The sequence below is a fragment of the Musa acuminata genome, chromosome BXJ2-11 (genome assembly GCF_036884655.1).
Source record: "Musa acuminata AAA Group cultivar baxijiao chromosome BXJ2-11, Cavendish_Baxijiao_AAA, whole genome shotgun sequence".
NCBI classification, from domain to species: Eukaryota; Viridiplantae; Streptophyta; class Magnoliopsida; order Zingiberales; family Musaceae; genus Musa; species Musa acuminata.
In genome coordinates, this window is record NC_088348.1 from 33264526 (window position 1) to 33292336 (window position 27811).

At 39.2% G+C, this 27811-nt stretch overlaps 3 protein-coding genes across 21 annotated transcripts; 2 read left to right on the plus strand and 1 right to left on the minus strand.

Moving 5' to 3' along the window:
• Nucleotides 1-930: 930 nt before the first annotated feature.
• On the plus strand, nt 931-5457 carry LOC135627022 (pentatricopeptide repeat-containing protein At2g27610-like). 7 transcript variants are annotated; one of them, XM_065132937.1, is made up of 5 exons: nt 931-4295; nt 4547-4673; nt 4771-4850; nt 4926-5089; nt 5170-5457. In XM_065132937.1, exon 1 carries the CDS (start codon nt 1023-1025, stop codon nt 3606-3608), a length of 2586 nt encoding a protein of 861 aa, XP_064989009.1. In that variant the 5' UTR covers nt 931-1022; the 3' UTR covers nt 3609-4295; nt 4547-4673; nt 4771-4850; nt 4926-5089; nt 5170-5457. The 7 variants fall into 7 exon arrangements, with proteins under 7 accessions (XP_064989009.1, XP_064989007.1, XP_064989006.1 ...); XM_065132935.1 differs by having other exon boundaries at nt 4530-4850; XM_065132934.1 differs by having other exon boundaries at nt 4547-4850.
• Nucleotides 5458-7460: 2003 nt separating this feature from the next.
• LOC135627023 (transcription factor TGAL5-like) lies at nt 7461-21144 on the minus strand. Of its 12 annotated transcripts, XM_065132942.1 has the most exons (21): nt 20773-21144; nt 18063-19313; nt 16504-16538; nt 14319-14487; nt 13845-14116; nt 13520-13684; nt 13254-13438; nt 13034-13141; nt 12743-12927; nt 12425-12639; nt 11740-11828; nt 11366-11439; nt 11042-11242; nt 10542-10595; nt 10236-10295; nt 10064-10141; nt 9950-9995; nt 9535-9806; nt 9207-9446; nt 8288-8430; nt 7461-7846 (listed from the first exon to the last, which is right to left on the minus strand). In XM_065132942.1, the coding sequence occupies exons 10-21, from the start codon at nt 12532-12534 to the stop codon at nt 7756-7758; spliced, it is 1458 nt and encodes a 485-aa protein (XP_064989014.1). In that variant the 5' UTR covers nt 12535-12639; nt 12743-12927; nt 13034-13141; nt 13254-13438; nt 13520-13684; nt 13845-14116; nt 14319-14487; nt 16504-16538; nt 18063-19313; nt 20773-21144; the 3' UTR covers nt 7461-7755. The 12 variants fall into 12 exon arrangements, with proteins under 12 accessions (XP_064989014.1, XP_064989018.1, XP_064989020.1 ...); XM_065132946.1 differs by having other exon boundaries at nt 13845-14487; nt 20818-21144; XM_065132948.1 differs by having other exon boundaries at nt 13845-14487; nt 16504-16533.
• A 1664-nt stretch (nt 21145-22808) lies between these two features.
• On the plus strand, nt 22809-26621 carry LOC135627024 (glucan endo-1,3-beta-glucosidase 14-like). Of its 2 annotated transcripts, XR_010492519.1 has the most exons (4): nt 22809-22967; nt 23961-24991; nt 25632-25752; nt 26233-26621. XR_010492519.1 is itself a non-coding variant. In XM_065132953.1 (3 exons), the coding sequence occupies exons 1-3, from the start codon at nt 22907-22909 to the stop codon at nt 25680-25682; spliced, it is 1143 nt and encodes a 380-aa protein (XP_064989025.1). In that variant the 5' UTR covers nt 22809-22906; the 3' UTR covers nt 25683-26120. The 2 variants fall into 2 exon arrangements, 1 of the variants encoding a protein (XP_064989025.1); XM_065132953.1 differs by lacking the exon at nt 26233-26621 and having other exon boundaries at nt 25632-26120.
• The last annotated feature ends 1190 nt before the right edge of the window (nt 26622-27811 follow it).

Sequence of the window (27811 nt, forward strand, 5' to 3'; positions counted from 1 at the left end):
TATAGAGCCAATAATTAAGACTTAAATAATTTATAAAATAAAATAATCTTAACGTAATCATAATTTATAATTATAATTTAATATTAAGGTTTATTATACTGATATTTGAATATTTTCGGATGGATAATTGAGAGAGCCATTAACATAGCTTAGTAAATCATATCCAAAGAGAATGTCGTGAACTAAGTTCACCAAAATATATAATTACTGTCTTTAAAAAAATTTAAAAAGGATCAAAGTTAAGTTAGATACGTGTCTGAAGAACTATTATTTCGAATAATCATAAGAGTATTAAAGTTAGAAAAGGTTGTTAGATGATAGGAAGAGATGATACGAGAAAGGAGAGGGTGACACCTTAGAGTAAGAACCAAATCAATTATAGCGAGAGTTATAATAAAGATTGTGAAAGAGGATGATTTCATTTGAAGTAATACATATTTATATATAAGTTTGAACGAGAGATTTTCATTGCTTTAATCATATATATATATATATATATATATATATATAATTTGATTCTTAAATTATAAATTAATTGAGAACTAGAATAAATAAGAAATACAAAACCTATCGTTCAATATTTGTCTCTCTCATTATATTTAATCAAGTCATATATCACTTTTAAAAGAGAGATATTTAAGACCTATTGGTTATATAATGATATACTAATCATTTCTCTCAACAAAGACACAAAGTCTGATTTCTTAAGTATGACTCTTACCAGCTCATGTAATCAACGGCGGATAATGGAGTCGGACTAAGGTTTGAGTTGGTGTATCTAATTATTGAGTTGGATCCAGATCCGGATGAACAAACACGTGCCATTCACATGTCCTCTCTGGAATCTGCACGCTTATCACCTCTCTATTCCATCGCTATCATCTCAGGATCACGACCGTCCATTTTATTGCATCCTCGATGATACATGATTCAGCTTTGTGGGTAACGCGATCACCATCATCACCATTTCCCTCGCCCACCAGTTCTGATTCCATCTACCTCTGCAGACGTTACAAGCTCTCATGATTCCCAGGCCTCTCGCGAGGTCAAGAGGCAGCGTAAACAGCGATCGAACACTAGGGACCGCCGTCAAACACCTTCTCGACCCTCCCAACGAGCCGAGTCCCCGCGGTCTCTGCTCTCATCGCCAACTGTTCGACGGAAGCCCTCTTGAGAGCCCTTCCCCGTGGAACCGCCTGCTCTTCCGGCACTCGAGGAACAATCTTAACAGAGAACCTCTGAGTTTCTTCCTGGAAGCTCGGAGGTCTGGGCAGCCCCTCGACGATTCCTCGCTCTCGTGCGTTCTCAAGGCTTGCGGATGTTTATGGGATCGAAACCTTGGCAGGCAACTGCATGGCCTCTGTGTGAAATGTGGGCACGGATCGGGGGTCGGCGTTGGCACCTCGCTGCTTGATATGTACCTCAGGTGTGATGGCGTGGATGATGGAGTGAGAGTGTTCGATTCAATGCCTGAGAGAAATGTGGTGAGTTGGACCTCTTTGCTCACCGGGTATTCTCAGAAGGGACTCCATGATGATGCATTTGAGCTCTTTTCCCGGATGCAATCCGAGGGAATTAAGCCAAATCCTTTCACTTTTGCCACTGTTCTTGCATCGGCCGCGGCTCAGGGAGTACTTGAGAACGGAAGGCAAATGCACGGCCAATTGATCAAATTTGGATACCAGGGTACAGTGTTTGTGTGCAATCCTCTGATCAACATGTACTCCAGGTGTGGTCTAGTCGAAGAGGCTCGAGCAGTCTTCAACCGCATGGTGAACCGGGATGCTGTTTCTTGTAATGCGATGGTTGCAGGCCTTGTGTTGAATGGGTACGAGTCTGAAGCAGTGCAAGAGTTTCGTCACATGAGAGCTGCCGGCCTGAAACCGACACAGTCGAGCTTCGCTACCATGATCAAGTTGTGCGCTAATCTTAAACAGCTCGCGTTTGCTCGACAGCTCCATTGCTGTGTAGTGAAAGAAAGGTTCGACCTGGATGCCAATGTAATTACAGCACTGATGGTGGTTTACAGTAAATGCAGCGAAATGGATGACGCATTTGAACTTTTTTCCATGCTGGGAGCTCGATCCGTGGTCTCATGGACTGCTATGATCAATGGGTATATACAGAATGGACATGTCAGTCGAGCTGCACTTCTCTTTAGTCAGATGAGGTTAGATGCTATTGAACCGAATGATTTCACCTACTCTATTCTATTGACGGCTTCTCCTCAGATATCTCCCTTCCAAATCCATGCCCAGGTCATCAAAACCAAATTCCAGCAAGTCCCTTCTGTAGGCACTGCTCTGCTCGCAGCATATACTAAGCTAGGAAACACTTGCGAAGCCTTCTGTGTCTTCAGGGGGATTAAAGAGAAGGACATTGTGGCATGGTCTGCAATGCTAGCATGCTATGCCCAAGCAGGTGATTCTGAAGGGGCAGTGAAGCTGTTCACAGAGATGGCTAGGAAGAGTATCGGAGCAAATGAGTTCACCCTCTCCAGTGCGATCGATGCATGTGCAAGTCCAACAGCTTCAGCAGATCAGGGGAAGCAGTTTCATGCCATTTCTATCAAGCTTAAATATGAAAACACATTGTGCGTGAGCACAGCTCTCGTCACTATGTACGCAAGGAGGGGGAGCATAGAGAGTGCTCAGGGAGTCTTTGACAGGCAGTCAGTGAGGGATCAGGTTTCCTGGAATTCTATGTTGATGGGTTATGCTCAGCATGGCTATTCTAAGAAGGCCCTTGAATTATTTAGAGGCATAGAATCTAGAGGCATTGAAATGGATGGAATCACCTTTATTGGTGTTATCATAGCATGTACACACACAGAGCTCGTAGAAGAAGGCAAGAAGCACTTTGAGTCAATGGTACATAATCACCATATCAGTCCAACTGTGGAACATTATGCCTGCATGGTTGATCTTTATAGTCGTGCTGGTAAACTCGAAGAAGCAATGAGTCTGATCAAGGAGATGCCTTTTCCAGCATCTGCAACTGTGTGGCGTACGCTGTTGGGTGCCTGTAGGCTTCATCGGAATGTGGAACTCGGAGAGCTCGCTGCAGAGAAGTTAATGTCACTTGAACCTTCACATTCTGCTGCATATGTGCTCTTATCTAATATGTATGCAGCTGCTGGGAGATGGGCAGAGAGGGCCAAGATAAGGAAGCTGATGGATGCCAGAAAAGTAAAGAAAGAAGCTGGATGCAGCTGGATTCAAATTAAGAACAAAGTGCATTCGTTCTTAGCTTCTGATAGAACTCATCCTATGTCAGATAAGATATATACAAAGCTTAAAGACATTACAATTCGATTGAAGGAGAAAGGGTATCAACCAAATACAGATTATGTGCTTCATGATATGGAAGAGGAGCATAAGGAGGTCATGCTAGCTCAGCACAGTGAGAGACTGGCCATTTCTTTTGGGCTGATAGCTACGCTTCCTGGGACACCCCTCCAAATTGTAAAGAACCTTAGAGTGTGTGGGGATTGCCACACCGTGATTAAGTTAATATCAGAAATAGAGCAGAGGGAGATTGTTATCAGGGACTCAAGCCGATTCCACCACTTTAATAGAGGCTCTTGCTCTTGTGGTGATTATTGGTGACTGGACTTCAGTATCTTCCAAATTCTATGTTATGGTTACTTGGAGGAGGCACAGAATGCAAATCGTAGGGCCAACTGATTCATATTTGAAGAGCTTACATCTTTTGGATTACCTTGCTAACTGAACTACAATCATACAGCCAATTGAATTCTTTGTCAGATTATCTCAACTACAAACATAGTATTAAATACATGGTAGCCAAAGATGTGGTGACTAGCCATAAAAAATGGTACTTTTGTTGGGTTTGAACATAAGAGCCACAGAGACACAAAATATGAATAGGTGGACATTTACACAAGAATCATAACTGAGATGGCAAAAATTGCTATGTTGAAACCTTGTTTTTGCAAAACAGTTCACTGGTAGAAGTAATTCATAGGAATTGCTTACACAAAGGAACTTTATCGATGATTGAGCTATGCTCTCCAGAAATCGAGTGGAAAGTTCCTGCATTAAATCAGTAATTTTATGTTCATTTACATAAAGTAACTGAGTGGAGAGTTACCATAATGAACAATGCTCCTCCAGCAGGCATGGTGGCACCCATTTGGTCCTAGACATGCTGGTGCTCAATAGACCTCATTGGTCTATATGCATTCTTCTCAGAGTTCTGTACCTCAATAGTCTGCAACGTCATTTGTTCTCCTCCATGAAAACTTCCAGACTTCTTATGAGGGTTTTGCTCAGGTACTTGTCTCAGTGCCAATTGTGTTATTTTGTCTATGCAACGTATGTGGTAATTTTAACATATCAATAATTGACCTATTCTTGTTCCACACTGATATCAATGTTTGTATCTAGTAACTAAATCTATCTTAATTCAGTCCTTTATCCTTGAAGAAAACCTATATGCTCACAAGTTTGTTCTTTTATATTCATAAACTTAGAACTGATTATTTCATTGGCAACATGATCTTTCAGTTTTATTGATCTCTCAGGTTGCTGGTTATTTGAGGAATACAATTCAGCATGAAGGAACTTTTCTCATTATTTAGAATTTTGCATAAATAAGGCTATTCACTCTTTGTACTGTCTAAAGGCTGCTTGGGCGTTCTCAATTTCATGGTAGTACATGTTAGTACTTGCCATCTTAGTGTGTGGTTCAACACCAGACAGATCTTCACCATCAGGAGTCTTTAAGTCTTTATGGTCCTTATTTCAGTTGAAGTTACATAGCCAATCCTGGGCATCTGACAGACTCAACAGCAGCAACCTCAAACGAGCTCTAGCAAGGGCCTGGAGGTACCTGTACCTGCTGTCAACTGGAATTCTGTGACCGGAATTTTGGATGATGGTTAAGTGAATTTTTGTTGGCAGGAGAATGAAGATGTAGAAAGCTTTGCACATATCAGAAGATAAACCTTCTTAGCTATCTTCTTTCCTGCACTATGCATATCCTTGTACAGGCTTCAGATATCCCCTGTTTTGCTGGTGCTGAGAGGAAGGAAAAGCATAACTTGACGATAGCATACAATCACTAGGTTAGTATCAGGGTTAGATATGGAACACATAATACTGTTTGTGTGAGCTCTAACAAGTGTTTGTATATTTTCTTCTGCAGCAGGACATACGACATGGCTTGTTTGGAACAGAGGGGCCCTTCAAGTCCATTCAAAGAGAGAGTAGCAGGTGAGTTTGCTCCCATACTTATGGTGCTTGATGTTTAAACTTTATGGCTGTCATTCACGTTGTTCTTACTTGATCTTGATCTAATGCTTTAACATGTTTATGCATAAAATGTATCAACAAACTTATTTTGTTGGATGTGATCATTCAACCTATACCCAACAGCATGTGTAGAGACCGATATACAATGTGACATCGAATCTAAATCTGTAATGGTTTCTCAGATTTGCAACTGCCTGTGGTTCTCAGTGTGTCAGAATCCGTAGGATATCTAAACCAGTGATAATCCTGTGTTGGCTTTAGCTAACAGAGACCAAAATGGTGTATATCTCTACAAATTGGAATTTAGCCTTTGCTCCTTATTTCTATCCTATTTAAAAGAGATAATCTAGATAAATTTCTTTCTAATGCCCAAGTTTTATCGAGTACTAAAGTTTTTGAACTAGTGCATGAAATCATGGAACGAACTTTCTTGTATCAAACGAGTCTTAACGTCTGTACGGTTTCTTTGGTGTTGCATTATTGTGGAAAGCAGAAATGTTATGCTTTTTTAAGTTGGTGCAAGAAATTGCACAAACTTTTCTATTTCGGGTAAGTTTTTTTGTTATCGTATTTTTTTACGAAAAATGTTTTGTGTTACTTACGCCCTTCTAGTAGAATTAAGATTTAATACACTTGGAAAGAACTATTGTTGTAGCCCTTGCTGCTGTTTCAGTTGGGGGATGTTCACCAAATTCATTGAATCCATTGAGATATATGGAGGATTAGGTCATAAGCCTCCCTATACAAAAATCTACGATTGGCTCTTTGCCTCGATCACTGAATTCTTAGTGTCTTGGTTATACATATGCAATCACTGAATTCTTAATGTTTTGGTTACATATGTAGCCGGAGCGAAGGTCATGCAAGAGAAATAAATGAGAAAAATGCAAGTCATATATTTCTTTTATAAAGCTGAGTGGATAAAATTATCAAGTTCTTTACCGGCTAGACTAGTTAACATTTTGAAAAAATTATCAGATGATGATTTCGACAAACTAACTCGTCGTAAGTAGGTACGGTGTACCTCAGGGTCTCTGGATCAATGACCTTGGCATAGTTAGGCAAGCTTAACCGTTTGTGCTGCACCTATTTCTTCCCTTAAGTGACAATGAAGACCTCCTTTGATTTGAAATCTATATGGAAAAATATGATCAACTATATGCTTAGTCTAATGGTCCTGTGAAGAATGTTTCTTGGTCTTGAAGGAACATCTGGATTGATCTTTGGTTTAGCGGCCTTCCATTTAACAAAGGGTCAACCTTTGTTCGTGTAAGTAAAATATGATGAGATTCGATCTTATTGGTGACTTATGCATGCTTCTCGACAAGACTATTAATAACAAACTGCTTCTTTGTTATCTTTGTGTAGTTTAGTCAGATCTTGAGCTGCTTTCACGCGTTACCTGATATCCTTTTGTGATGATAGGCTACATTTGGACTCCGACACCACTGAGAGATATGATAGCAAGTAGTGCTTGTCTCTTATGTTGTGATCCAAAATCAAAATTTTCCTGCCAAAATTGTATTGGAGATCGCCCACCGCGGTTGTCATATTTGTCACCTCGCTGCCGACTCTTCTTCACTTATTTTCTTGGAATATTTTTTGTGGCATGATATTACCACTAAACCAATGCTTATTGTATATTAATAATTATCAGTATTTATTAAGATAAATTTTGATTGTTTAATTATAATATTAATTCAGAGTTAATTGAGATCTTATACTGCATCCATCCGTCTCGGGATGGTGTCAAAGAATTAAATAGTTTTGAGATCATTTGATTTGGGATGCATTGAATCCTGTAAAATTAAAATTATGTCGGAGACGTACTCGATAAAATCTCTTTAAAGCTTAAGTTAGCTCTCGAGTTAGTGGTGTCAATGTACTAGAGAATGACTTTTGAAAGAATATACTTAAGGGTTCTTGGATTGTTGCACTTGATATCATGGTTTAATATTGGGAACAATTATGTATCTTCTTCTCCGACGTTAAGTGTAAGTGTGTCGCATCGAATCCGAAGGATCGAGGATGGGTCATGCGTGGGGTTGTAAAGTAAAGTTCGAAGGGAAGAGTCATATACACGATATTGAAGGTATATCGTTGCAGGTAAATGATTAATTCGGTATTTGTTAAAATCATAACTTGTCAAATCTGTCGTGTTCCAATGCAAGTAAGTTATGCAGCTACCACACGCAATTCTTTTAATATCTTATAAAAGTTAGGTCTAGTTGTATTATTTTGCTCTAAAAAAATATATATGCACATCTCTTTCTTGTCTCTACTTTCATGATCTGCTGCTGCTGCTGCTGCTGCTAACCCTTGGTCTTGTCGAACAGCCACGATCGGAAATGCCTTCAACTCTCCTACCTCCTTTTGCTTTCGCGGGGCACCATCTCTTTATTATAAGATCTCGATCACAATGCATACAACATATTTCTCCTTTCTCTGTCTCTTCCACGTCCATGCGCAGATATATCAATCAGAAGGCTGAAAAATGATTGTGCAGTGGTTGATGAATTATATGCGGGTCCGCTGTGGCAGGGACGACACTGTCATTGGCAACCAAGCTCCTGCAGTGAGTAAAATATACACGCAGACAGTCATGTGGATGTAGGGAGGAGGATATATAGCCAATTCACAACATGAGAAAAAGAAAAGCAAAGCAAAGCAGAACATGTTTAGATATGCCAAATCTATCATCACAGGTTAAACAATGGAGAAGAAGCTAACGGTCAACCATTTAGGATTCGCCCAATGATTGACAAGGCATCTGTAGCACTAAAAAGAAAAGATGATCACGAAGTGACTAGCTAGCGCACAGCCTTTGATAATATAATTGGATGGATGCTTCTGCGCATCGTGGAACAGACTATTTTACGAAGCTCCACTTGGTTGGCACTATGATCGGATTAGTTCTAGCTAGCAAAATATGATCGGATTAGTTCTATTCATCATGCATGCATGCATATTACAAGAAGAAACTAGAATGCATGCATGCATGAGCAGCTTACTCTTGAGGGCGAGAAGCCCATAGGGAGCTCAGAGCACGTAGGCGGGTGAAGTACTCTCCGATCGCCAGGAAACATCTTGCTGTTTGTTTGGTCGTCAACTGTTGACGCAACTGGTGCATGGTTTGTTGTCTCAAGTTGTCAGCCTGCATCAGGTAAAAGGGTAGAAGCTTGTTCTATCTTCTTACCTTGTTTGACATGATGAATAGACATGCAAAAAACACAGCGGGAGGAGGTTAAAAAGAAGAAGCATGAGTTGGAGCAAAGATATATATCTGACGACTTGTTCAAGAGGATTGTAATGGTTCAAAAAGGCTATCTTATCTATCTTTCGGTCTTTTATTTTTAGTATCTCCTTCGACGAAGAAGGACTCCACCTCATGGTCACATTAAACAACAAAAGAGGATCTTTTCTAAGGGTATTCTCATGCAACAAAATAATAACATCGACCAAGTTTACTTTTGACACAGCAGACATTAGTTGGATATCTATCAGTTGGGAATATGAGATGAGTAGCATGCATGTTTGTATTGTATTGTATTGTACTGTACTGTACTGGACCATACAGACAAACTAATCGCATTGTCCATGGAAATGAAAGACGAGCAAGTTTTGGTCCGTTTCTGTTCGGATGAAACAGTGTGTATAATTCAAATAGCTTTGTATTATTGGGGGTTGGATAAGTTGATTACCTAAAAATCAAAAAAAGAAAGAAAGAAAGAAAGAAAGAATATATAAAGGTCATTATTATCACAAGGAAAGAGAAGAACAAAATAAGGGAACTCTTTTTGAGGTATTCTAGTAGATTTGGTTTGAACATGATCTAACTTGTATTCTATTAGATTGGAATTTCGATGGAGTAGATTAGTTGGATGTTTTCCTCGTTGAAACTCTAGGCAAGAAGATGATAATAGTTCAAACCTGGCCGATGAATCCTTCGAGGTCGGCAAGCTTCCCCATAGCAATGGCTGCGTGGCCCACATAATTTCCAACATCGATTCCGTCGCTGAGAGAACCGCCAGCAACAGTTTGTGCCAAAGACTGGTGGACTTGCTCCAGGCCCCGGGAGAGAGCCTCCTCCGCCTGCTGCGATGAATGCTGGAAGCCGCGCATCCCCATCCACTGTTGGTCCGTCAATGGATCCAGCTGACGTATCAGGATCTGCGCTTCCACTCATCAGCAATTAAACTAGTGTTATGCTTCCGTAAAGTTGGCGCAGATGAGGAGGAGGAGCTCAACTCTCTCTTACCTTGATGAGCTCGGAGGGCCTAAACCCACCCATCCACAGGAAACAGCGCTCCGCTGGGGTCTTCCATATTCCATTCAAGAGGTGGAATACATCCGATTGAGCAACGATGGCTTTCAGCCGGAAGAGATCATCATAGTGCCTGATGCAGTGATCTACGACCACACCAAGATTGTCGTCAGGAAGGTGAGCCTCAAGTGCAGCTCGGAGGTCCGACATGATCTTGCAGTTATCATCCAACCATCGACCGTACTCCATGTCAAAAATCGCAGCGCCTGCAGCGCACAAGCTTTGGGTAACAGCAAACAAAGGGAAGTGGCGATCCCCCTTATAGCCGCCACTGAAATGACAACTTTTTTCTTCTACTACTACTACGAAAGGCGTGTTGAAATCGATGGGTGGAAGTGTGGCTCATTACCGGAACTGATAGCCGCATTACCGCCTGCGACTCCCAAGAGAAGGCCCTAACACGGAATAAATAATCAGATAAATCCACACACTGTTGGCATCAGAAGAACAGATAAATCCACACCTGTGATCTTGCTCTCTGGAGATCTTGCTCTAGCTGCTGAAGCTTAATCCTACTGGACTCTAATTGTTGCACGTAAGCCTGTTTATTTGGGATAAATTGGTTGACTCAAATATTAAACAAACATAATAAATTGCAGCCAGGTTGTTTCTTATTAAAGATTCGGACAGCGTACCTTTTTCTTCAGCCGACTCTTTTTGGCTGCCTCTCGATTTTGAGCTAGGCGCCTTAATGTCTTGTAAAAACATTCAAGGAAATGAGCTAATCTCGTTAACGAAACAAACATGCTGTTATATCTGGAATCCACAGCCCAACTCCATTAATGTTGATGGGGATTTTTAATTAGGATTTTTCCTTATAGATCCACAATCACTCTTTTTTGTTTTCGGCAAATTTTATATGTTTTATCTTTATATATAAATATATATATATATATATAAAGAGAGAGAGAGAGAGAGAGAGAGAGAGAGAGAGAGAGTACCTTGGCATCAATTACTTTTCCGTCCCTTGCTGCAGTTGAACCTGTCATCTTTCTCTGAAACATCATGCAACGAAAAATTGGTTGTTTAGCTTGGAGTCAATATTCGTATCTTTCTATTATCTTGACAGCATTATGAAAGCATGTACAGGAGAAGAATTTTATCGGTGAAGGTCAGATAACAACAGATATCAGCACGCACATTTACCATTGTTGCAAGTTCAAAAGCCCAAGAATAAACAAAAGATAATGGCATGTTTAAAGTGGATGCGAATACTAGTATCCAAACTTTTTCTCTCACAGAAGGAAACCCCTTAGATAGATCGATAATCTGACTGTTGAAAGATGCAAAAGCTACAATTACTGTATTATGAGACTCGGACACGAAACAAAGTGCTTAAGAATAGGGTCCCTGTAGTGGGGGTTAAATGATCCAGATTTAGAATTTGTTATCTGGGAAAATTGAGCTACAGATGGTGTATGACAAAGCAATCAAACAGTACCTCTTCTTGGGAAGAGGGATGAGGATTTCTTGCTGCTTCTGTCCTGGAAGCACCACTTGCCATCATCATCTCTTGCGACCGCTTGTGGTTAGTCGACTGGTCCGAGGAGGCCTTCCTGCTATTTGGAAAGTCCGATTCCAGATGAGATAGAGAGTTTTGAGCTGCGCCGGAATCAGTGCTTCTTGCTGACTGCGTATTCACCTGTTGGAAACAAAAGTAGGCGCCATAAAGCCTAAATGTTGCGGCAAACCATCTTCTCCTTTGGCGGTCAGTTTTACACTTACTACGACGGCAGAAACCCAAGTCAAACAGGTAAGGCCTTACACTGGGAGTTTGCTGAAATCTCATTGGCCACGATGGGAAGATCTCTAGTGTTGCGGGGCTGGTTGCGATAAAAGCTGCAAGAAACAGGAGATGCAGAAGATCAAAAAAGATATCTAAAAATGAGAAAGAAATGAGGAAACAGTTGTTGGTGCTACAAAAGGAACTTTATTCCTTCCTCTTTTAGGACTTGCAAAGAGTTAATAAAATACTACAATAAAATTGAGAAGAGAGATGGTGTTCTATCTGTGGGGGTGGGGAGTCAATTAGTTTCAAGGCATCATATGATCATTGTGGTGATCTGTTGTTGATGTGTCTAGATGTGGAAAAGTAACCAAATGAGAGAGAATGAGAGAGAGAGAGAGAGAGAGGCCTACACTTTCTGTCTTCTGTTTCTCTTAGGCCGTCGACTCCCTGCATGAGAGCCTCCTCCAACTCTCCAAAGTAAGCAGCTCCTTCCTGATCACTGAGTGGGCAATAAAAGTCCATCTTATCATCAAATACAAACATAGAATAAGAAGAAAGCAAAAGGAAATTGTTTTTACCCCCGGGTTATATCCAGGCCGATATTTGAATGACTCAAAGAATTAAGGTAGGATGGATCCTCCATCCTTCATGACAATAGATACAAGGAACCAGAAAAATAAAGTCGAAGAACGAGGAGGAAGGCTGGATAGAAGACTCTGAGAGGAAAACGTAAATGGATTAGGCCAAAACTTTATGAAATTGATGGGCAGATGTGCAGTATAATAAAGAATGGGGCATAACATATAGGTTGTTATGAAGTTGAGGAGGAAAAGCAGCAGATAGAACAGAATAAAGAGCCCACTGATCTATTTGAAAATTGGTACATGCAGAAAGAGGTGATTAGTCATTTAGAGGCAGTCTTTTAGTGAAAGAAGAAAAAGGAATGATTAACTAAACCTATGCAGTCTGTGAAGCTCACCTGATATTGGAGCCAAAGGATACGATCAGGCTAAATATGAATCTCAAAGTTAAAAGAGTTTCGAAGAAGATGATTGAACATAGACTAAAAAAGAAAAGTAATTGAGGAACCAGTACAAGAAATTGGTCGCAGATGGAGTGTTGCCGATAGTCCCCCCGTTAATAAGAGACCGAGTTGAAGGTCCAGAATCAGGAAGGCCAGTTTCGCCAACTCTATGATTTGCCATCCAACTCTATTCTTCTCCCTCCTGAACCATTAATGATGCTCCATGTGCTGACCTCTCGAGCTTTGCGTGGTGCTGCTCCATGTCTTTACCATGGTCTCTTCCCTTCTGCAGTGATTGACAGGACGAAAACTGAGAACAGATTTAGGAAAAGGAGATCCTAGCTCGAATTCAGAGAGAAAATCCAGTAGCGTCAAATGGTACCATATACCTAGCCCAGGTTTCTTGAACATAAGTTCTTCCAACTATAGAGACAGAGAAACAGGGAAAAAAAGTGTGCAAGTGTTCTTCAGAAGAAGCCAGAGGGTTTTAGTGCTTTTTATATAGCTGAATCATCTGGTGGACCTTGAGCCTCGTCTCTTCTCTGCTCCTGGGACTGGTACTTGTATCAACACCCTAGTTCAACCATAGTAGTGTTTAGAAGATCTTGTCCTTGTGGGATTGTCTGCGAATTTTTGGGACCCCAGAGAGAGAGAGAGAGAGAGAGAGAGAGAGAGAGAACCAATGGTGGTATCTTTTCGGCAGGAAGTAGCTTTGTCTCCAACGCCAGTCCCTGTAACAGACTCTGGTACCCCATTGCCACTTGAGAGATAAGAAGTAGTCGATCAACCTGCATTGCATAGGAAACAGACAAGACTCAATACAATAGAGAAAGAAAAAAAAAAGGCAAGAAAAGATTTGTCTTATTCCCTGCTATATGCTTTACGCGGGTGTGAGTTTACTTTGACAAAAGAAATAGCATTTTGTTGATAAGCACACACTGCGATGTGCCTCATGCCGATCCCAAGCAAACCACTAATGTAATCAGCCACCAAGCAGACTCGCTTTTCTTAATATTCCTGCCGGTTTAAATGGATTTGTTTGAGATTATCTTTTTCCTCATGGGTTAGCAGCATCCATGCCATGTCTAAAACCAAAAAAAAACAAAATCAAAATAAAAAAACCTGGTCTCAACAGGATTCCACCTATAAAATATAAGGAAGTTTACTTGGGCACACATTTGAGGGGTTCCAACTCTGCCGTGCCTAACGAAGCTATTTGCTTAAAAAAGAGAAGAGTCACTTTCAGCTGTGGAAGGTGGATAATTAACGCCGGTCGCGTCCTCCACTTGTACGATAAATTATTACGTTAGGGACACCTGTTCCTTTCCTTTCTGCAAGAAAATTGTTGCGAGCATTAGCAGAAAAGCAGTGGACAAAATAATCTATTAGACAAGCAAACTTGAGAAGAACATTCTTTCTTATACGGAAAACCAAGGAGAATTTGTTACAAATCCTCCCTCCCTGGATACCCAATCCATACGAGCCAGTTACCTAAGAATAGCAATCAGATACTCCTTCCAGACAATACCAAGTAATGGCATCCATTAGAGCTTCCCTTTCCTTGTAAACCTCAACATGCTAAAATTGGTTTCATAACACAGTATCCGCATCTCATGTTACAAAATCTGCATGACAAGCTGATGGAATCACCACAAACCATGCGGCCCCTTGATTAGAAGAAACCATCTTGTTAACTCATCCTTCGTCCATTCCCAATTTGCATTGTTTTCAAGTATGCCACCACAGGGACGGAACATAACCGACTACAAGAATTGGAAATGCTTCGTGGGTCAAACAAACACCTTGATAAACCTCCGACAAAGTCAAACAACTACACTTCCAAGCATTAGATAATTGACATATATATATATATATATATATATATATATATATATATGGCAATTGAGTGCAGATTCTGCAAAGATATCACTTTGAATACATAGGGCAAAGCCAACAATTTCTCACATGATGCCTGTGGAATTTGAGATGAATGTGGTATGTCCACATATTCGCACCGTTAATTTGCAAGCATCCCATGTGCAGGAATAACATGGTTTGTATATTTTTCCTAACCAAGGCATGGGAAACTTGCAGTGATACATGCAACAAATTGGCCCCAAACTTCCTGCATGGCCTGGAAAAGAAAAGGAACATCTATCAGCACAGGCATCACCGGCATGTCTCTAACCAAATGAAAACATAGAAAAGCTGGAAGGAACAGATAAATTGCCACCAGACAAGTCTAATATAATATTCAGCAAGTAATTAGCATACTATAGAAACGGAAATTGTTCACGGAAAATCATTCAAGAAGCCAAAGTATAGGACAACCCACAATGATTGTCATCCAATAATCTCACTCCAACCAAAACTTCTAAACACAACTAAATATATCAATCCCTTAAATAAAAGATCAACTGTTGTCATGAAACTATATTTTGTATTCATATATAGCTCTTTAATTTGTTTGTATTCCTATAAAATTAAGGACCAAGCTTTCTAGTTCCAAATAAGAAGACTGTCTTGAAGCGAACCAGGAAGTAACCTATGATTATTTTCGGACAGGTGTCATGGTATGCTGTGCATTATCCAGTCATGCCATAACAAAAAATTGGGCCTCTTATTTACCCACAGCCAGGTATGTATTTATCATTTATATGTGGCTCATATGACATCAGTCATTATGAACTTATCTAAGAGGTAATAAGCTATCCAACCACATCTGCTGCCGCTAACCACTGCCACTGCCACCAACAGAGATAGGGTAATTAGCAATTGGGGGGTGGGGAAGGCGAAGTAGCAAGCTAGGTGTTGGAATTCAAACCCTAGTTCTGACGATTCACAACGGGACAAGCTGATAGAACAGAAATGGAGAACAAAGAAAATGAAGCACAATACCATTTCCTTAGAAGTTCATAAAACATAAAATATTCTGATTTGATAAATTTTTCATGCACAATATGTCAAATATACCTTCTTAGAATATGCAGGAAAATAGTTATTCACATGTTCAACAAAATAGTTGCTGCCTTCATGGCATTGAAATGGATAAATGTTCAGTCTGATTGGGAAACAAAGCATGACAATATTACAAGTGGCTGTTCATGATGCAAACTAATGGATGTATACTAGAAATTAATCTGAGGTTAAGTACTTATATAATTATCTTGTGAACTTGTTTTTCAGATTGAAAAATCAAAAGGTGGTGATGGAGCAGCTTCGTGGCATTAACTATCATGATTCTGACACTTCCCTGAAGAGAAACAGATTTTTCCATTGAGAAACTCACTAGCCGGATGTTTCAGTAACCTTGGAAGAAAAGATTCTCAGACCAATTCCACCATTGCATGTCACAGCCTCTCTCACCCCGTTCCCATGAGAACTCTATTATGAACAGTAGCAGATAAATTCTAGCAAACATAACGGAAACACTGAGCGCTGATCCGCTGATCCAAAATTTTTAAATTGGAGCTTCCAAATGGAGGAAACATTAACAGGGTCAACAATCTTGCCAAAAGAATTGTGGGAACAGTTGGCAGAAGTTTACTTTCCAGATAAAATATATACTAGTGGGTCAGAGATATATTATGTGGTTATGAAGATGAAACCTAGCATCGACAAAAGCTTATAGAGTCACTAAAACTACTTTTATAAAATATTACAGAACAGATAAAACCATGTAGATAAGATGAACCATAGGTTCAGAAAGCATTATTCTACGATCTTCTGGACTCTATGGACATTTAAAAAAAACACACAAAATTGTTATGCCAGAAATCCTGAACCAGATATAAGATCCTTTACCAATGAATGCACACTTATCTGTCAAGCACCAGTTGTTTATTAATTCCCTCATCAGATCAACAACATTGTTTGTTGAAAGTGGGTGTTGATTCAATCAACTCATGTAAATAACCTAGCTATTTAAGGACTCTTCTGCTGTGTTATCTAAGTGCTCTGTAAGAGTACTTCTTTCAAACATCATTGATTCCAGAACTGCAAAATAACTTACTAGCCAAATTTTGACATAATGCCATAATATCTTTGTCACTTAAAGAAGTTAACTTTGCAAGCTTGCGATTAATGTAGAAGAGCAAATGATACCAATGACTAAACACATCACCTGATCGTCCTAAAGAATAGCACTTACCAATGAGATTGATCCCTGGTTTAGATGCTTCTGTCCTACAAAATGAAAAAGCAATGAAAAACAAATTATAATAGTAGATTTGAGTGACAAAGTCCTAAGAAATGAATTAAATGATAGATTAGACACCCTCCTAACTCAAAAAATCAACCAAACATTTATAAAAATCTAAGAAATCAATTGTTTAATAACTCAAGATATTAATGAAAGAATCTAACAGACCACAAGATAGAAATAGCAAGTGCACATTAAACTGATGTTTACATTTCAGTAATATTTTTGCCTGTTCTTTTAGGTGGAGAGGACCACTCATGTATGGCATAAGGACTATCAATTGAAATCCATACACTGAACTGAAAAGTGTTGTTAAACCTTAGAAGCCTTTTATTATTACATGTTAAACAGGATGCGATCGTAAGAAGAAAATAATATTGTACAACAAGAAGGCATAATTTCTCAACTAGTTGGGGTTGGTTACATGGATCATTTCCCATCCTTGGGCTCAATATCTCTGTTTAAATTGTTCTTAGTAAAAACTTTAAAGTCTTTCTCTACGTCTTCTTGCACCATCAATATTAATCACCTCAGTTCATCCAACTACAACATCTTTGATTCTTCTTGAAATATGTTTTTAATCATAGTAGACGATTTATTTCATTACATCCTTTATCAAAGCTTAAATATAATTCTTCATAAGTGACATTTTTTATTTTATCTTTTCTAATTATTCCTACACATCCAACTCAACAACCTCATCTTAGTCATTGTTTTCTATATATGTTGTTGTTTTATCTGTACAACACTTAGACATATAAAACATAGTTGACTTGCAATTGTCTCAATTTTTTTAATATAATAGACACATGATGATCACACAAAATCTCCCACATCTCTCTTCACTTTAACCATCGAACTTTTACTTTATAAACAATATCTTCATCAATCTCCTCATCAAATAATAAATCTAAAATATTAGAGAACTTCTATTTATGAGAACTTCTTGTAGATCATCTTAATAACTTCAGTTCTTCTCTTAGTATAATTAAAATTACATTTCATATGTCCCATCTTAGTTCTATTAATGTCAAAACTTCTATTTAAGAGAACTTGTAGATTCATCTTAATATCTTCAGTTCTTCTCTTAGTATAATTAAAATTACATTTCATATGTCCCATCTTAGTTCTATTAATACCTTTGACACACACACACACACACACACACACACAAAGATAGATTTAGTAAATATCTCATTTTGATACTTACTCTAGTAGTAAAGCTTATAAGAACATGTAAGTGCTCTAAACTTATACTAGGTTCGACTTTGTCTATCTAGGGCTCATCACGAATGTGTATCAGGTGTATCAATCATTATCATCAAGTGCATTGGTCAGCACCTTGATCACAATGAAAGCATACATATATATCACAAGAGGTAAATGCTTAAAAAATAGCCAGAACTTATGGCACTAAAACTGCAGCCTGATCTAATTTGTACAAACTGCAGGTAGACTCAGAAGTGAAGCTAGATGGGAAAATTTTCGCATTGACATAAATATATTACCTCATGGCATGAAAGATGGATGAGATAAAAATTTGGTATCGTATGACATTCTTCACAAGTTTGTCTCAAAGAGAACACCATGAATAGAGAACTTCTTTAAAATCATCTCCAAGCCCATGCCCAAGTGCTAAATTACCACTTCCAACCCAGCTCCATGACAGCCAAGTTTTCGGGTGGTAATGATCCTTTCAGACCATCATGGATCAATCCATCTCTTAACTTGTAACTCAAAGAAAGATGTCTAAGCTGAAGGAATAAAACTGCAATATATTCTGAATCAATAATCTCATCTTCGTTGTAAAAAATAACACCTCCAAAGATGTAGTCTTTCTAGCCTGTGTAATCTTGATAATTTTTTAAGGTTATCTGCTTCCAAAATGATCTTATCCATGCCCACTGATTTGCAAATAAACTCTTCAATATTTGACTGTTCAATGCCACTGTAGATTGTGAATTTGATGTTACAACTTCTAGAGCATCAAATGTCTTTAGACGGGCAGCTGCAGAAGTGACACATCTTAAGGAGAAGAGATTCAATCATGTAAACCTCTGTTAAGTTGGTTCAACACCACTAAAAGAATTATGGTCAAATCCATCATGTCCAGGTTCTGCCAACCACATTGATCCATCATGTTCAACTAAGTGTTGTGCAAACAATGCATGATAAATTCTGTATTGTTCCTCTAGCATATAAGCCAAGAAATTGCTGTGAGCAGCTGAAAACTTCTGGGCAATGTTACTGAATTGAAAGACACTAAAAATGACAGTACTTAAAAGTGATCTGTATTGAGGTTCCCCAAATGCTGGGTGAGTTCACAGAACCAGTCATCAGCATTAAAAGAAAACGCATTAAGGTGTTTCCTGTGTGCTTCCTTCCATTTTTGGTAAGTGGAAGAAGCAATAATTTGTACGGGCCTCAGAATGTGAAAGGCCTTCTATTTGTATATAACACAAGAGAAGGCAGAGTTGAAGTGGCATGTTAGCCTTCAGGAGTTAATCCCATTCTCTACAATCATGATTTTTTCCTTTTTCCTTTTTTTTTTGAAACATAGAGGTATTCATTACTGCAGATTGGTTAGAACAAGCAAGACAGCTGCTAACTAATCTGTCCCAAAGAAGAATTTGTTACATTGGGACTTGGCTAACCCAGCCATCCTATGTACTTAGAATATTAGGAAATTGACCGAACAGATCTGTACTTAGAATACCTAGTGGCCGCACGCAGAATGTATTCCCACAAAATTACAATTCCTGCAACAGCTATACAAATTATTAAATCATGACAAATATTAGATTATCAAATACACCATAAAGTGTGCCACGATTAAAAGTTGACATAAAACAAAGAGAGAATCAAGCAAAATAGAAGCATCAATATAACATACAACAATACTGAATTAGCAATATAGAGACTGGAAAATCTTAATAGCCGTTATCTCAATCCAAAGAAACTGATGGGAATTGGATGACTCACTGGCCCTTAAAATCATTTACAGAAAGCAACATACTAAAATCTGCAATGAAAAATTTTAAATTCCATTACAATCTGAGACATTGGTTTCATCTATAAAGTTCTAAACATTGTATTCTAAAAATAGTTAAAACAAATAGACTCCTCGAGGAATTTGTTATTCGAGTATCAAGAACATCTTAAGGAGTCACCATTGGAGTCCAAATGCCCTTTCACCGTATCAAAAATTGAATGACCCTCCAATAACTTTAATCTGCCACCCTAGGCCATTCCTATGCCAAGATAGTTGATGTCTCCCGCAAGATAAACTTTTTATAGTTCTGCCCTCTACTCCTCTTTTGTATTTGTCGTTTCTTTTTGTCAAGATAGGTCAGGATCATCCAGCGCTGATTTTTATGAGCAGTTACAGGTCAGCTATAAATGACCCTGACTCAGATTGTGTGACCTGAATCACCATTGGTCAAATTTGTATAGAATGAAAAATCCCCTATAATTTGAGAAACAACAAATATCTCTTATCTTCTAATAGATAGAAACCTGAAGCTTCTTATACAATCACCAAACAATATTATAGATTTTGAGATTTTGTTCAAGAAACCAGTAAACCAAACTATCCATTGATAACTTGAACCAATAAGATATTAAAAAAAAAATGTATAACACCATATTAGCTTGATGTCTGGAATTGGAAGTCCAAATTAGTTTGAATTAGGTTGTTCTCAGTCGTAGCTTCCAGTACACATCAAGCAGTCCATTACATTTTTAACTCAAATATTTTAACAACTTCAAGAAATATACTCTCTCCTTCTGTGGTTGATAAGACATGTGAAGAAGAGAAACAATGGCAGAGTACTTTTTATTTAAATGAGTTTCAAGTTCTACTTGTAAGCTCAATTAATATATATTTTCTATAACCGACAACTATTACTATTTTCAGGAACGAAAAAAGGGATATGGCTATGAGCTACGATGACAGATTTGATTAGCAGATGATTTGCATAACCCATATTTAAATCATAACAATGAAGTGGTGACCACACACATGAGATAATTACGACATAGTAAATAAATCAATTCTAACACAAACAATTTCAAGTCGCTTCCTCTCAAATTTCAAGACCATAAAAGGGTTAAGAGCCGATAACAGTTCTCGTTACCCTCCCATAATACGGATATTCTAAACATCCAGTAAACCATGGAAGCAAACAAGGGAGATGAATTGTAGATGGGAACACAAACCGAGCGATCCCAGGAACGGGAAGGCCCCTTCTGCCAGATCCTAACCATCTTATCTCCGCTGCAAGAGGCGAGCATCCCGGGAACGCCAACGTCCACGGGGTTCCACGCAAGGCTCCAGACCCGATCGAATGTGGCCTTACGTCTCCCGGAGTTCCAAGTCCCCGTCCAAGAACTCCATCACCGACCGTGGGAAGCGATCGAACGGGATCGCCGACGACGACGGAGGAGAGGTGTAGTCCTGGAAGAGAATTCCGACCCTGGGAGGAACTAGGGTTTTAGAAGACATGCTCTCGCACCGGAGCCGAGAGACAAGCGAGGAAAAGGATGCTTTTGTAGGGGCTTATCGCCGAGCGCTTGCGTCAAATGCCGTTCGTGGGCAAAGAATTAAGGGAAGGGAAGGAATTGTCGGTTGTTAGCGGCGCGTGAATCTCACGTGGTAACAGTGAATTGCCATCTTCTCGTAATCATTCAAACGGGGGTTTTCAGGATACGGATTTTTAGGTTTTGAATCCGTTTAAATAACGTGGATGTACGGCTGAAGTTATCGGGTTTGGACTTGAATCCTACGTGGTCCTAACCACGCTGTTCTGACCCGAAAGCATCTCACTCGATCGATGATGAGTGTCACAGTAATAAATGAAACGTTGATAAAATATCAAAATTTTAAGATTCATATTGATGGTTTGTTTGTGATCGTTTGAAATTAGATCGATCGTGTGTTTAAACATAGAAGTGAGAGGTCCTGTTAAGTGGGATATAAAAAGTTTGTCCTGGATATTTTCGTACTGAATTGATGATCGAGTCCAATTCTCTGATCCAAGAATATTGAAAGAGATAAATATAATTATTTAGAGATACAAGTAAACTATTAAGTCAAAAATAAATTGTCTGAAAATTGGGTCTATGCTAATTGAGATTCTCTTTTTGATATTGATCTGACTTTGATTAACTTAAGAATTATCAATTCTTATAAAATTGAATCACTAGGTTCTCGATAATATCAATTCGAGAATATCATTATTCGAATGTTATCATATCCTACTTATTTATTTTGTGATAAAATCATTCAGTCTCACATTGATTAAGATATATGAGAATCGATGGTTCATAAATTTATCAAGTCTCTTTTATCCTTATAGATGTTTTTTTAAACTCACATGTTAGATAAAATTATATGTCTATATCTATCGTCGATTAATTATACCTACTGACTGCACCCGGTGAGAAGATGACCCTATTTCTATTCAACCAAATGGGTGAGAAGATCAAACACATCACGTACTTTATTTTATATTATTGTTGAGCTGCTCCCATACTTGAATTCTTCGCTATCTCGTCACTTAAAAATCATCATATCATCACGCGGTCAAACCTACCTGCCTTTATTGAGAGTGATCACACGCGAGGCGGTCTGGCGGAGTCAAAACAAGCGACACGAGCCTCTCGAGGAACAGAGAACGATCGCATTCGTGAGACTGCTGCGGATGCTTGAAGCTGTCGGTCCCGCTGGCCGGCTGTCGGATTTGACCAACGGGATTGGACGGCGATCACGCACCCCCACACGGCACCGCTTCTGTGGGACCCGATCCCCATTTGGACTCGTCGACAGAAACGACGTTCGCCTCCCATACACCTATGAGGTTCGCCTCGCATCTGTGGGCCCACCCTTTCTCCGTGACAGAAGTAATCATGCGGGTTACAAGCCGTCCTTTCTGCCGGCATGACGTCACCTCCGCTCCCCTCAATCCATGCCACGTATTGAATCTGCCCGACCCCGTTACTCGAGCCATGTTAGTGTGAATTGTAAACCGGTCGCATTAGCAGCCCTAACCCTAATAAAAACATGGCGTAGGTGAATTGTCGCGTTGGGCGGAGGAAGAATCTGCACGCCACGACGGTCGAATTCTACTGCGAGTCCGCGACCGCTCGCCCACCCTGACGGGAGCGACCGAGACAGAGAGAGAGAGAGAGGAGAAATCGGACTAGGAGGGCAACACGACAGCTGCGTCCACGTGTCAGCTGGCGGCTTGCGGTCGTCATCACTGCCGTCGAAGGCTATTTATGGGCGCGGGAGCCGAAACCGGAATAGAGGAAGGGCAACCGCAGTGGCTGCCTCTACTGTCGGGCGGAGAGAATGGCCGTGGCTGTCTTCTCTCGCTTCGGTTGCTGCCTTGCGCTCGGCGTGCTCTTCTCAGGTTCGAACCTTCCTCTCCCTCTTCTTTCCACCATGGACGTCAGCAAGCACCGATCTCTTCTTCTCGCCGTTTTTCTGCACACTTGCAGCCGTTTGTCATTGTTGGGAAATTTATGTATGTTTTCTCATAGAACCCTCGTTTTCTTTCGCTGATTCCCTTGGAAATCCCTTGATTTTTGTCGTGAGTGTCTTTGTCCTGGCTCCATCAGTAATTCCTCGGTTAAAGGTGAGATCTTGGGGTTCATATTGCAAGGCGCGGTCATGCCTTCTCCTTTTTCCACACAGATCTGGTGTTATCCTTGTAGATAACCAATCTAAAATATGGATTCAGTCTCCTATACTATCGATTCATAACATTTTTGTGACCGGTTCTTGGATTCATGTGGTAATTAAGTCATTTGCGAAGCTCTGTTCTGTGGGTTTTCTTGATCTAACCTGCGATACGCCACCAGGGACCTCTCCTTACGGTTCTAGGATATACTCTTAACGTTTCTTCTTGGTGTTTTCATATCTTGAAGCACAAAGTCGGATTATTAGTGTTGTGTGTATTGACTCGATCAGAATTCTCTTTTTCAATTAATAGTCTCCTTCAGTATGAAATTTGTTACGTGCTTGTGATCGAATTGTTTGCCATGAAGATATATAATCAAACATCGTCTAGTTCATGTCCTGTAAGTATGTGGTGCTAAGCCCATTCATCATTGGCTAAGTTTTGTCGTTAAGATTGGTTTCTTCATCGTTAAATTCTTAAATATTCAAGGGGCAATAAGAGTAGCATGTTTCGTCTGGCAGCCATCATCCTGAATTTGTTCCATTGAAATCTAATCTAGAGAAAGGGCATTCAATTGCTGCTTAAGATAAACGCTGCTTCAATTTGGAGCATAAGATATAGTATTATCATCGAGTCCATTAAAACAAAGTAGTTCTTCCTTCAAGAGCATAGCTTGTGTGTTTTAATTCCATTGTAATTCGACTAAAGGAGACTCTTCTGCAGGGCAAATTCTCCAGACCCTTGGCGTCGGCGTTGGAATCAACTATGGGCAGATAGCCAACAACCTACCATCTCCCACCAGTGTTGTTAAGCTTCTCCAGTCCATCAACATCAGCAGAGTAAAACTCTACGATGCTGACCCTAAAGTGTTGACTGCCTTCGGCAACTCCAGCATCGACTTTATCATTGCAATCGGCAACGAGAACATCCTGAACATGACCGACCAGACGAAAGCCCAGGAATGGCTTAAACAGAATGTCCAGCCTTACCTTCACCAAACTCAAATAACTTGCGTGACCGTTGGAAATGAAGTTCTGACCACCAGTGACACTGTGTTGATGGAAAACCTTCTCCCAGCGATGCAGTCTGTACATCAAGCTCTTGTTGCCCTCGGATTGGACAAGCAAGTGAACATTTCGTCAGCACATTCCGTTGCCATCTTAGGGAATTCATATCCTCCTTCCTCTGGTTATTTTCGCGAAGATCTTGCGGAGTACATACATCCGCTGGTCAACTTCCATTCTGAAATCAACTCTCCCTTCCTCATCAATGCCTACCCTTTCTTTGCTTACAAAGGGAACCCCGACCGTATTTCCCTGGAGTATGTACTATTTCAGGACAACCCAGGAGTCACTGATCCAAACACGAATTTAACCTATGATAATATGCTGTTTGCTCAGATCGATTCAGTCTATGCTGCAATCAAAGCAATGGGTCACACAGACATTGATGTTGCAATATCTGAAACTGGATGGCCTTCCAAAGGAGACCCCGATGAGACTGGGGCAACACTGGAGAATGCTGCAAAGTACAATAGGAATCTGCTGAGGAGAATTGCAATGAACCAAGGCACGCCGATGAAGCCTACGGTGCCCATTAACGTACATGTTTTTGCTCTGTTTAATGAAGATTTAAAACCAGGTGCAACGTCAGAGAGGAACTATGGGCTCTTTTATCCTGATGGAACTCCTGTTTATGATATCGGCTTTCAAGATCACGCCCTGCTATCTTCGCCATCTTCTGCAACACTGATGGTGAGGAAAAAAATTATTTGCAATTCATGATTGATTTTTTGTTCTATTTCAGTGCTTTACCTAAAAGTTCATATGACTGATGATACATCTTTTCATCTTTCTCACTTTGCTATTTTGTAGATAATGAATATTTGCACAATGTGTCAAAAGAAATTTCCCTCGGGAATATTATGAAAGAGATATTGTTGCTTGTGACGGGCTTCAACATCGAAACAATTAATATTCACCATGACTTCATGCTCATCTAGCCTTAGGATAATTGTGTCTATCGACTAGGTTTAATGCTTAATGCAAAGCCCAAGAACATGCAGGTGTGGAAATGGTAGAAAGTAGGAACACTTTCTTTTGTTCTTCCCGTGTGGAATTTCTAAGAAGGGGGGTTTTCCAAAGTTGCTAGCTCTGTTTGATGTACCAAGATGGGCAAGAAGTAGTGATTGCATGTGGGCAAAATGTTGGTTGAGAATGTGTTTCCAGAGTTGACATAGATTTTCACTTGTCTTGAAAATTCAGGAATGGTGTCTTTTTGGTAGAAAACCTATTCTTGCCTTTTTCTGTAACAAAATGAATGCTCATGCTTCATGTGCAAAATGGAAACATTCATTTGCAAAGAATGCAAACTGATAGTTTCTTTATGTTGCAGGCATGGTCTCGGTTCGGCATCCTTATCTTCGCAATGGTCATGATGATATAAGTTGTTCTCTTCCTTACAATAGTCGGTAGTTGCGAGCATTGATTGATCATAAATTTATCCTGACCTGGAGGTAAAGAAGATATTCTTCTTGTGTTACAGCTTTCTTGACCTGTTCATACATGAATATTAGAGTAAGGCCCTTTTTTTTTTTGTCACATTTGACTTGCAGCAATCATTTGGGGAAGATGCTATCTTCCTTTGATCATATCCTTGTCCCTTTCTTTGCTTTGTAGATATCCATTCAGCAAAAATGAGGTTCGACGTTGATGTCTGAACCTCTTTGTTAATATTCGACCAGAGTATAAGCAAAGTTTGGCAAGCTGCCGAACTGTGAATGCATCATTTTGGCTTGCTGAAAGCCACATATTCTTGTTGTCTGCGGCCACACGAAAGCTGCACCTTTTGTAGTCCACGGCCCAAGCTTTTCTTCTGATGTTTCGTTTTTGCCTTTCATATCTCGTGAAAGATCCCCCGTGATTAAAGGTTGATGCTCTTCTGATGTGCTGGGCAATTTATTCTCTCTGAGCTTTTATGGTTGTTTGTGATGCAGATATCAGACATTGATACGGCTTGTGGCTGTTCATGGGTGCGTATTATGGACGATCTCCCGGTGCTTATGCTTTGTTTTCGAATAGATTACTTATATACAGATAGAGAGAGAGAGAGAGAGTATTAGATAGATGAGCTTAATTGGATGAGCTTAGTATATATATATATATATATATATATATATATATAATCTGATTCATTATTGTATAGACAATTTGGTGGGAGTTATAGTGTTCCAAAGTCAGTCACTACCTTTTCTTTTGGTGTCTCTGCTGCTTAATGTGTAAACGTGGACGCTGGATTTTTCGGACCTTCATCTAATTGGATCTGTTTCCGAGTTAAGACAAATTGAAAGAGCAATCGCAACCTCGGATTCATTGGAAAGGGAAGTTTGAATTGGTTTAGACGCTATTAGTTTAGTCTCAAGCATGTTATTAGACGTAAGAATATTGACTTACACATGGAACAATCGTAAGAAATCGGTTCGACAATAATTGTGTGTTCTTGGATTTTATTTTTCTTAATTTAGTTGATTTTGTGGAACCTATAACCTATATGTTTATCCAGATGAATTAACATTTTGTGAGAATTAGTGGAAGTAAGTCTTGTGATTGTATAAAATCATATAAGTCGACGTTCAAGTAAATATTATTTTTTAGGTATTATGAAATATGCAGTGAGGGATTAATGGGAGTGAAACTTAATATTATATATGAAGATATTGAAGCAAATACTTTATAGAATGTTATAAAATAAAATTGATAAACTTTATAAATTGTAAATGATCAAAGATAAAATTACGCAAAAAGTGCCCTTTGTACCATCGACTGTATGTATGATCGAGTCATGAGATCTATTATTAGATGTATAGCTGAAGCTCCAATTGGTTTATACCATCCAAAGGTTCCACAATGCTTAAATGATTGATGCTTTGGCGTCATAGGTAAATCAACTTATGGCATGCGAAAGTGAGATTGTTTCAGTGATTTTTTCCCTGCGTGTGATGTCACGTGATTGTTTCGCTATGGAAGAAGACTTTTCAAATGCTAAGCCTTGCTTAAAAAATACTTAGCTCTTGTAGCTCGATAAAGTCTATAAATATTTTTTTATAGTTTATAAAGAATGTTTGGATATTGGGAGTGGATGAAGTCACGGGGTTGTTGAATCGAGAAACATCTTATTCAATCCTTTATTAACATTTTAATTACTTTGATTATCATTTTTTTTAAATTTTTGATTGAATTAAATTATGATAGTTAGTCTTATCTTCTTCTTTTCTTGTTTCAAATAAGTGTTATGAACAATCAATTTATCATATAATTTTTTAAATAATATTGATGAGTCACATTGTTATCGCTAATTCCTTATATTCATTTCAGATACATTTTATGCTAGTGAGAGTACGAACAATGACTTGATCATTACTCACCTATTAAAACTAAAGTATCTATAATAATGTTTAGATTTTACATATAATCAATAATAGTATTTTTCTCTTATGTTATGTTTATTAGATTATATAAAAGACTTAGCATGTAAGTGCAAGAGCGATTAGCGATGGTGATTTATAACTTAGACTA

What these genes read in the sequence shown, in the direction of transcription:
- LOC135627022 (XM_065132935.1), top strand. Translation starts at nt 1,023, where the DNA reads ATGATTCCCAGGCCTCTCGCGAGGTCAAGAGGCAGCGTAAACAGCGAT.
- LOC135627023 (XM_065132950.1), bottom strand. Translation starts at nt 12,534, where the DNA reads ATGGCAAATCATAGAGTTGGCGAAACTGGCCTTCCTGATTCTGGACCT. An exon ending in AGAGTCGGCTGAAGAAAAAG is followed by an intron (nt 10,142 to 10,235) that starts GTACGCTGTCCG and finishes CCAAATAAACAG; the next exon opens with GCTTACGTGCAACAATTAGA. An exon ending in TGGGCTTCTCGCCCTCAAGA is followed by an intron (nt 7,847 to 8,287) that starts GTAAGCTGCTCA and finishes TACTCACTGCAG; the next exon opens with GAGCTTGGTTGCCAATGACA.
- LOC135627024 (XM_065132953.1), top strand. Translation starts at nt 22,907, where the DNA reads ATGGCCGTGGCTGTCTTCTCTCGCTTCGGTTGCTGCCTTGCGCTCGGC. An exon ending in GCTCGGCGTGCTCTTCTCAG is followed by an intron (nt 22,968 to 23,960) that starts GTTCGAACCTTC and finishes ACTCTTCTGCAG; the next exon opens with GGCAAATTCTCCAGACCCTT. An exon ending in CATCTTCTGCAACACTGATG is followed by an intron (nt 24,992 to 25,631) that starts GTGAGGAAAAAA and finishes TTTATGTTGCAG; the next exon opens with GCATGGTCTCGGTTCGGCAT.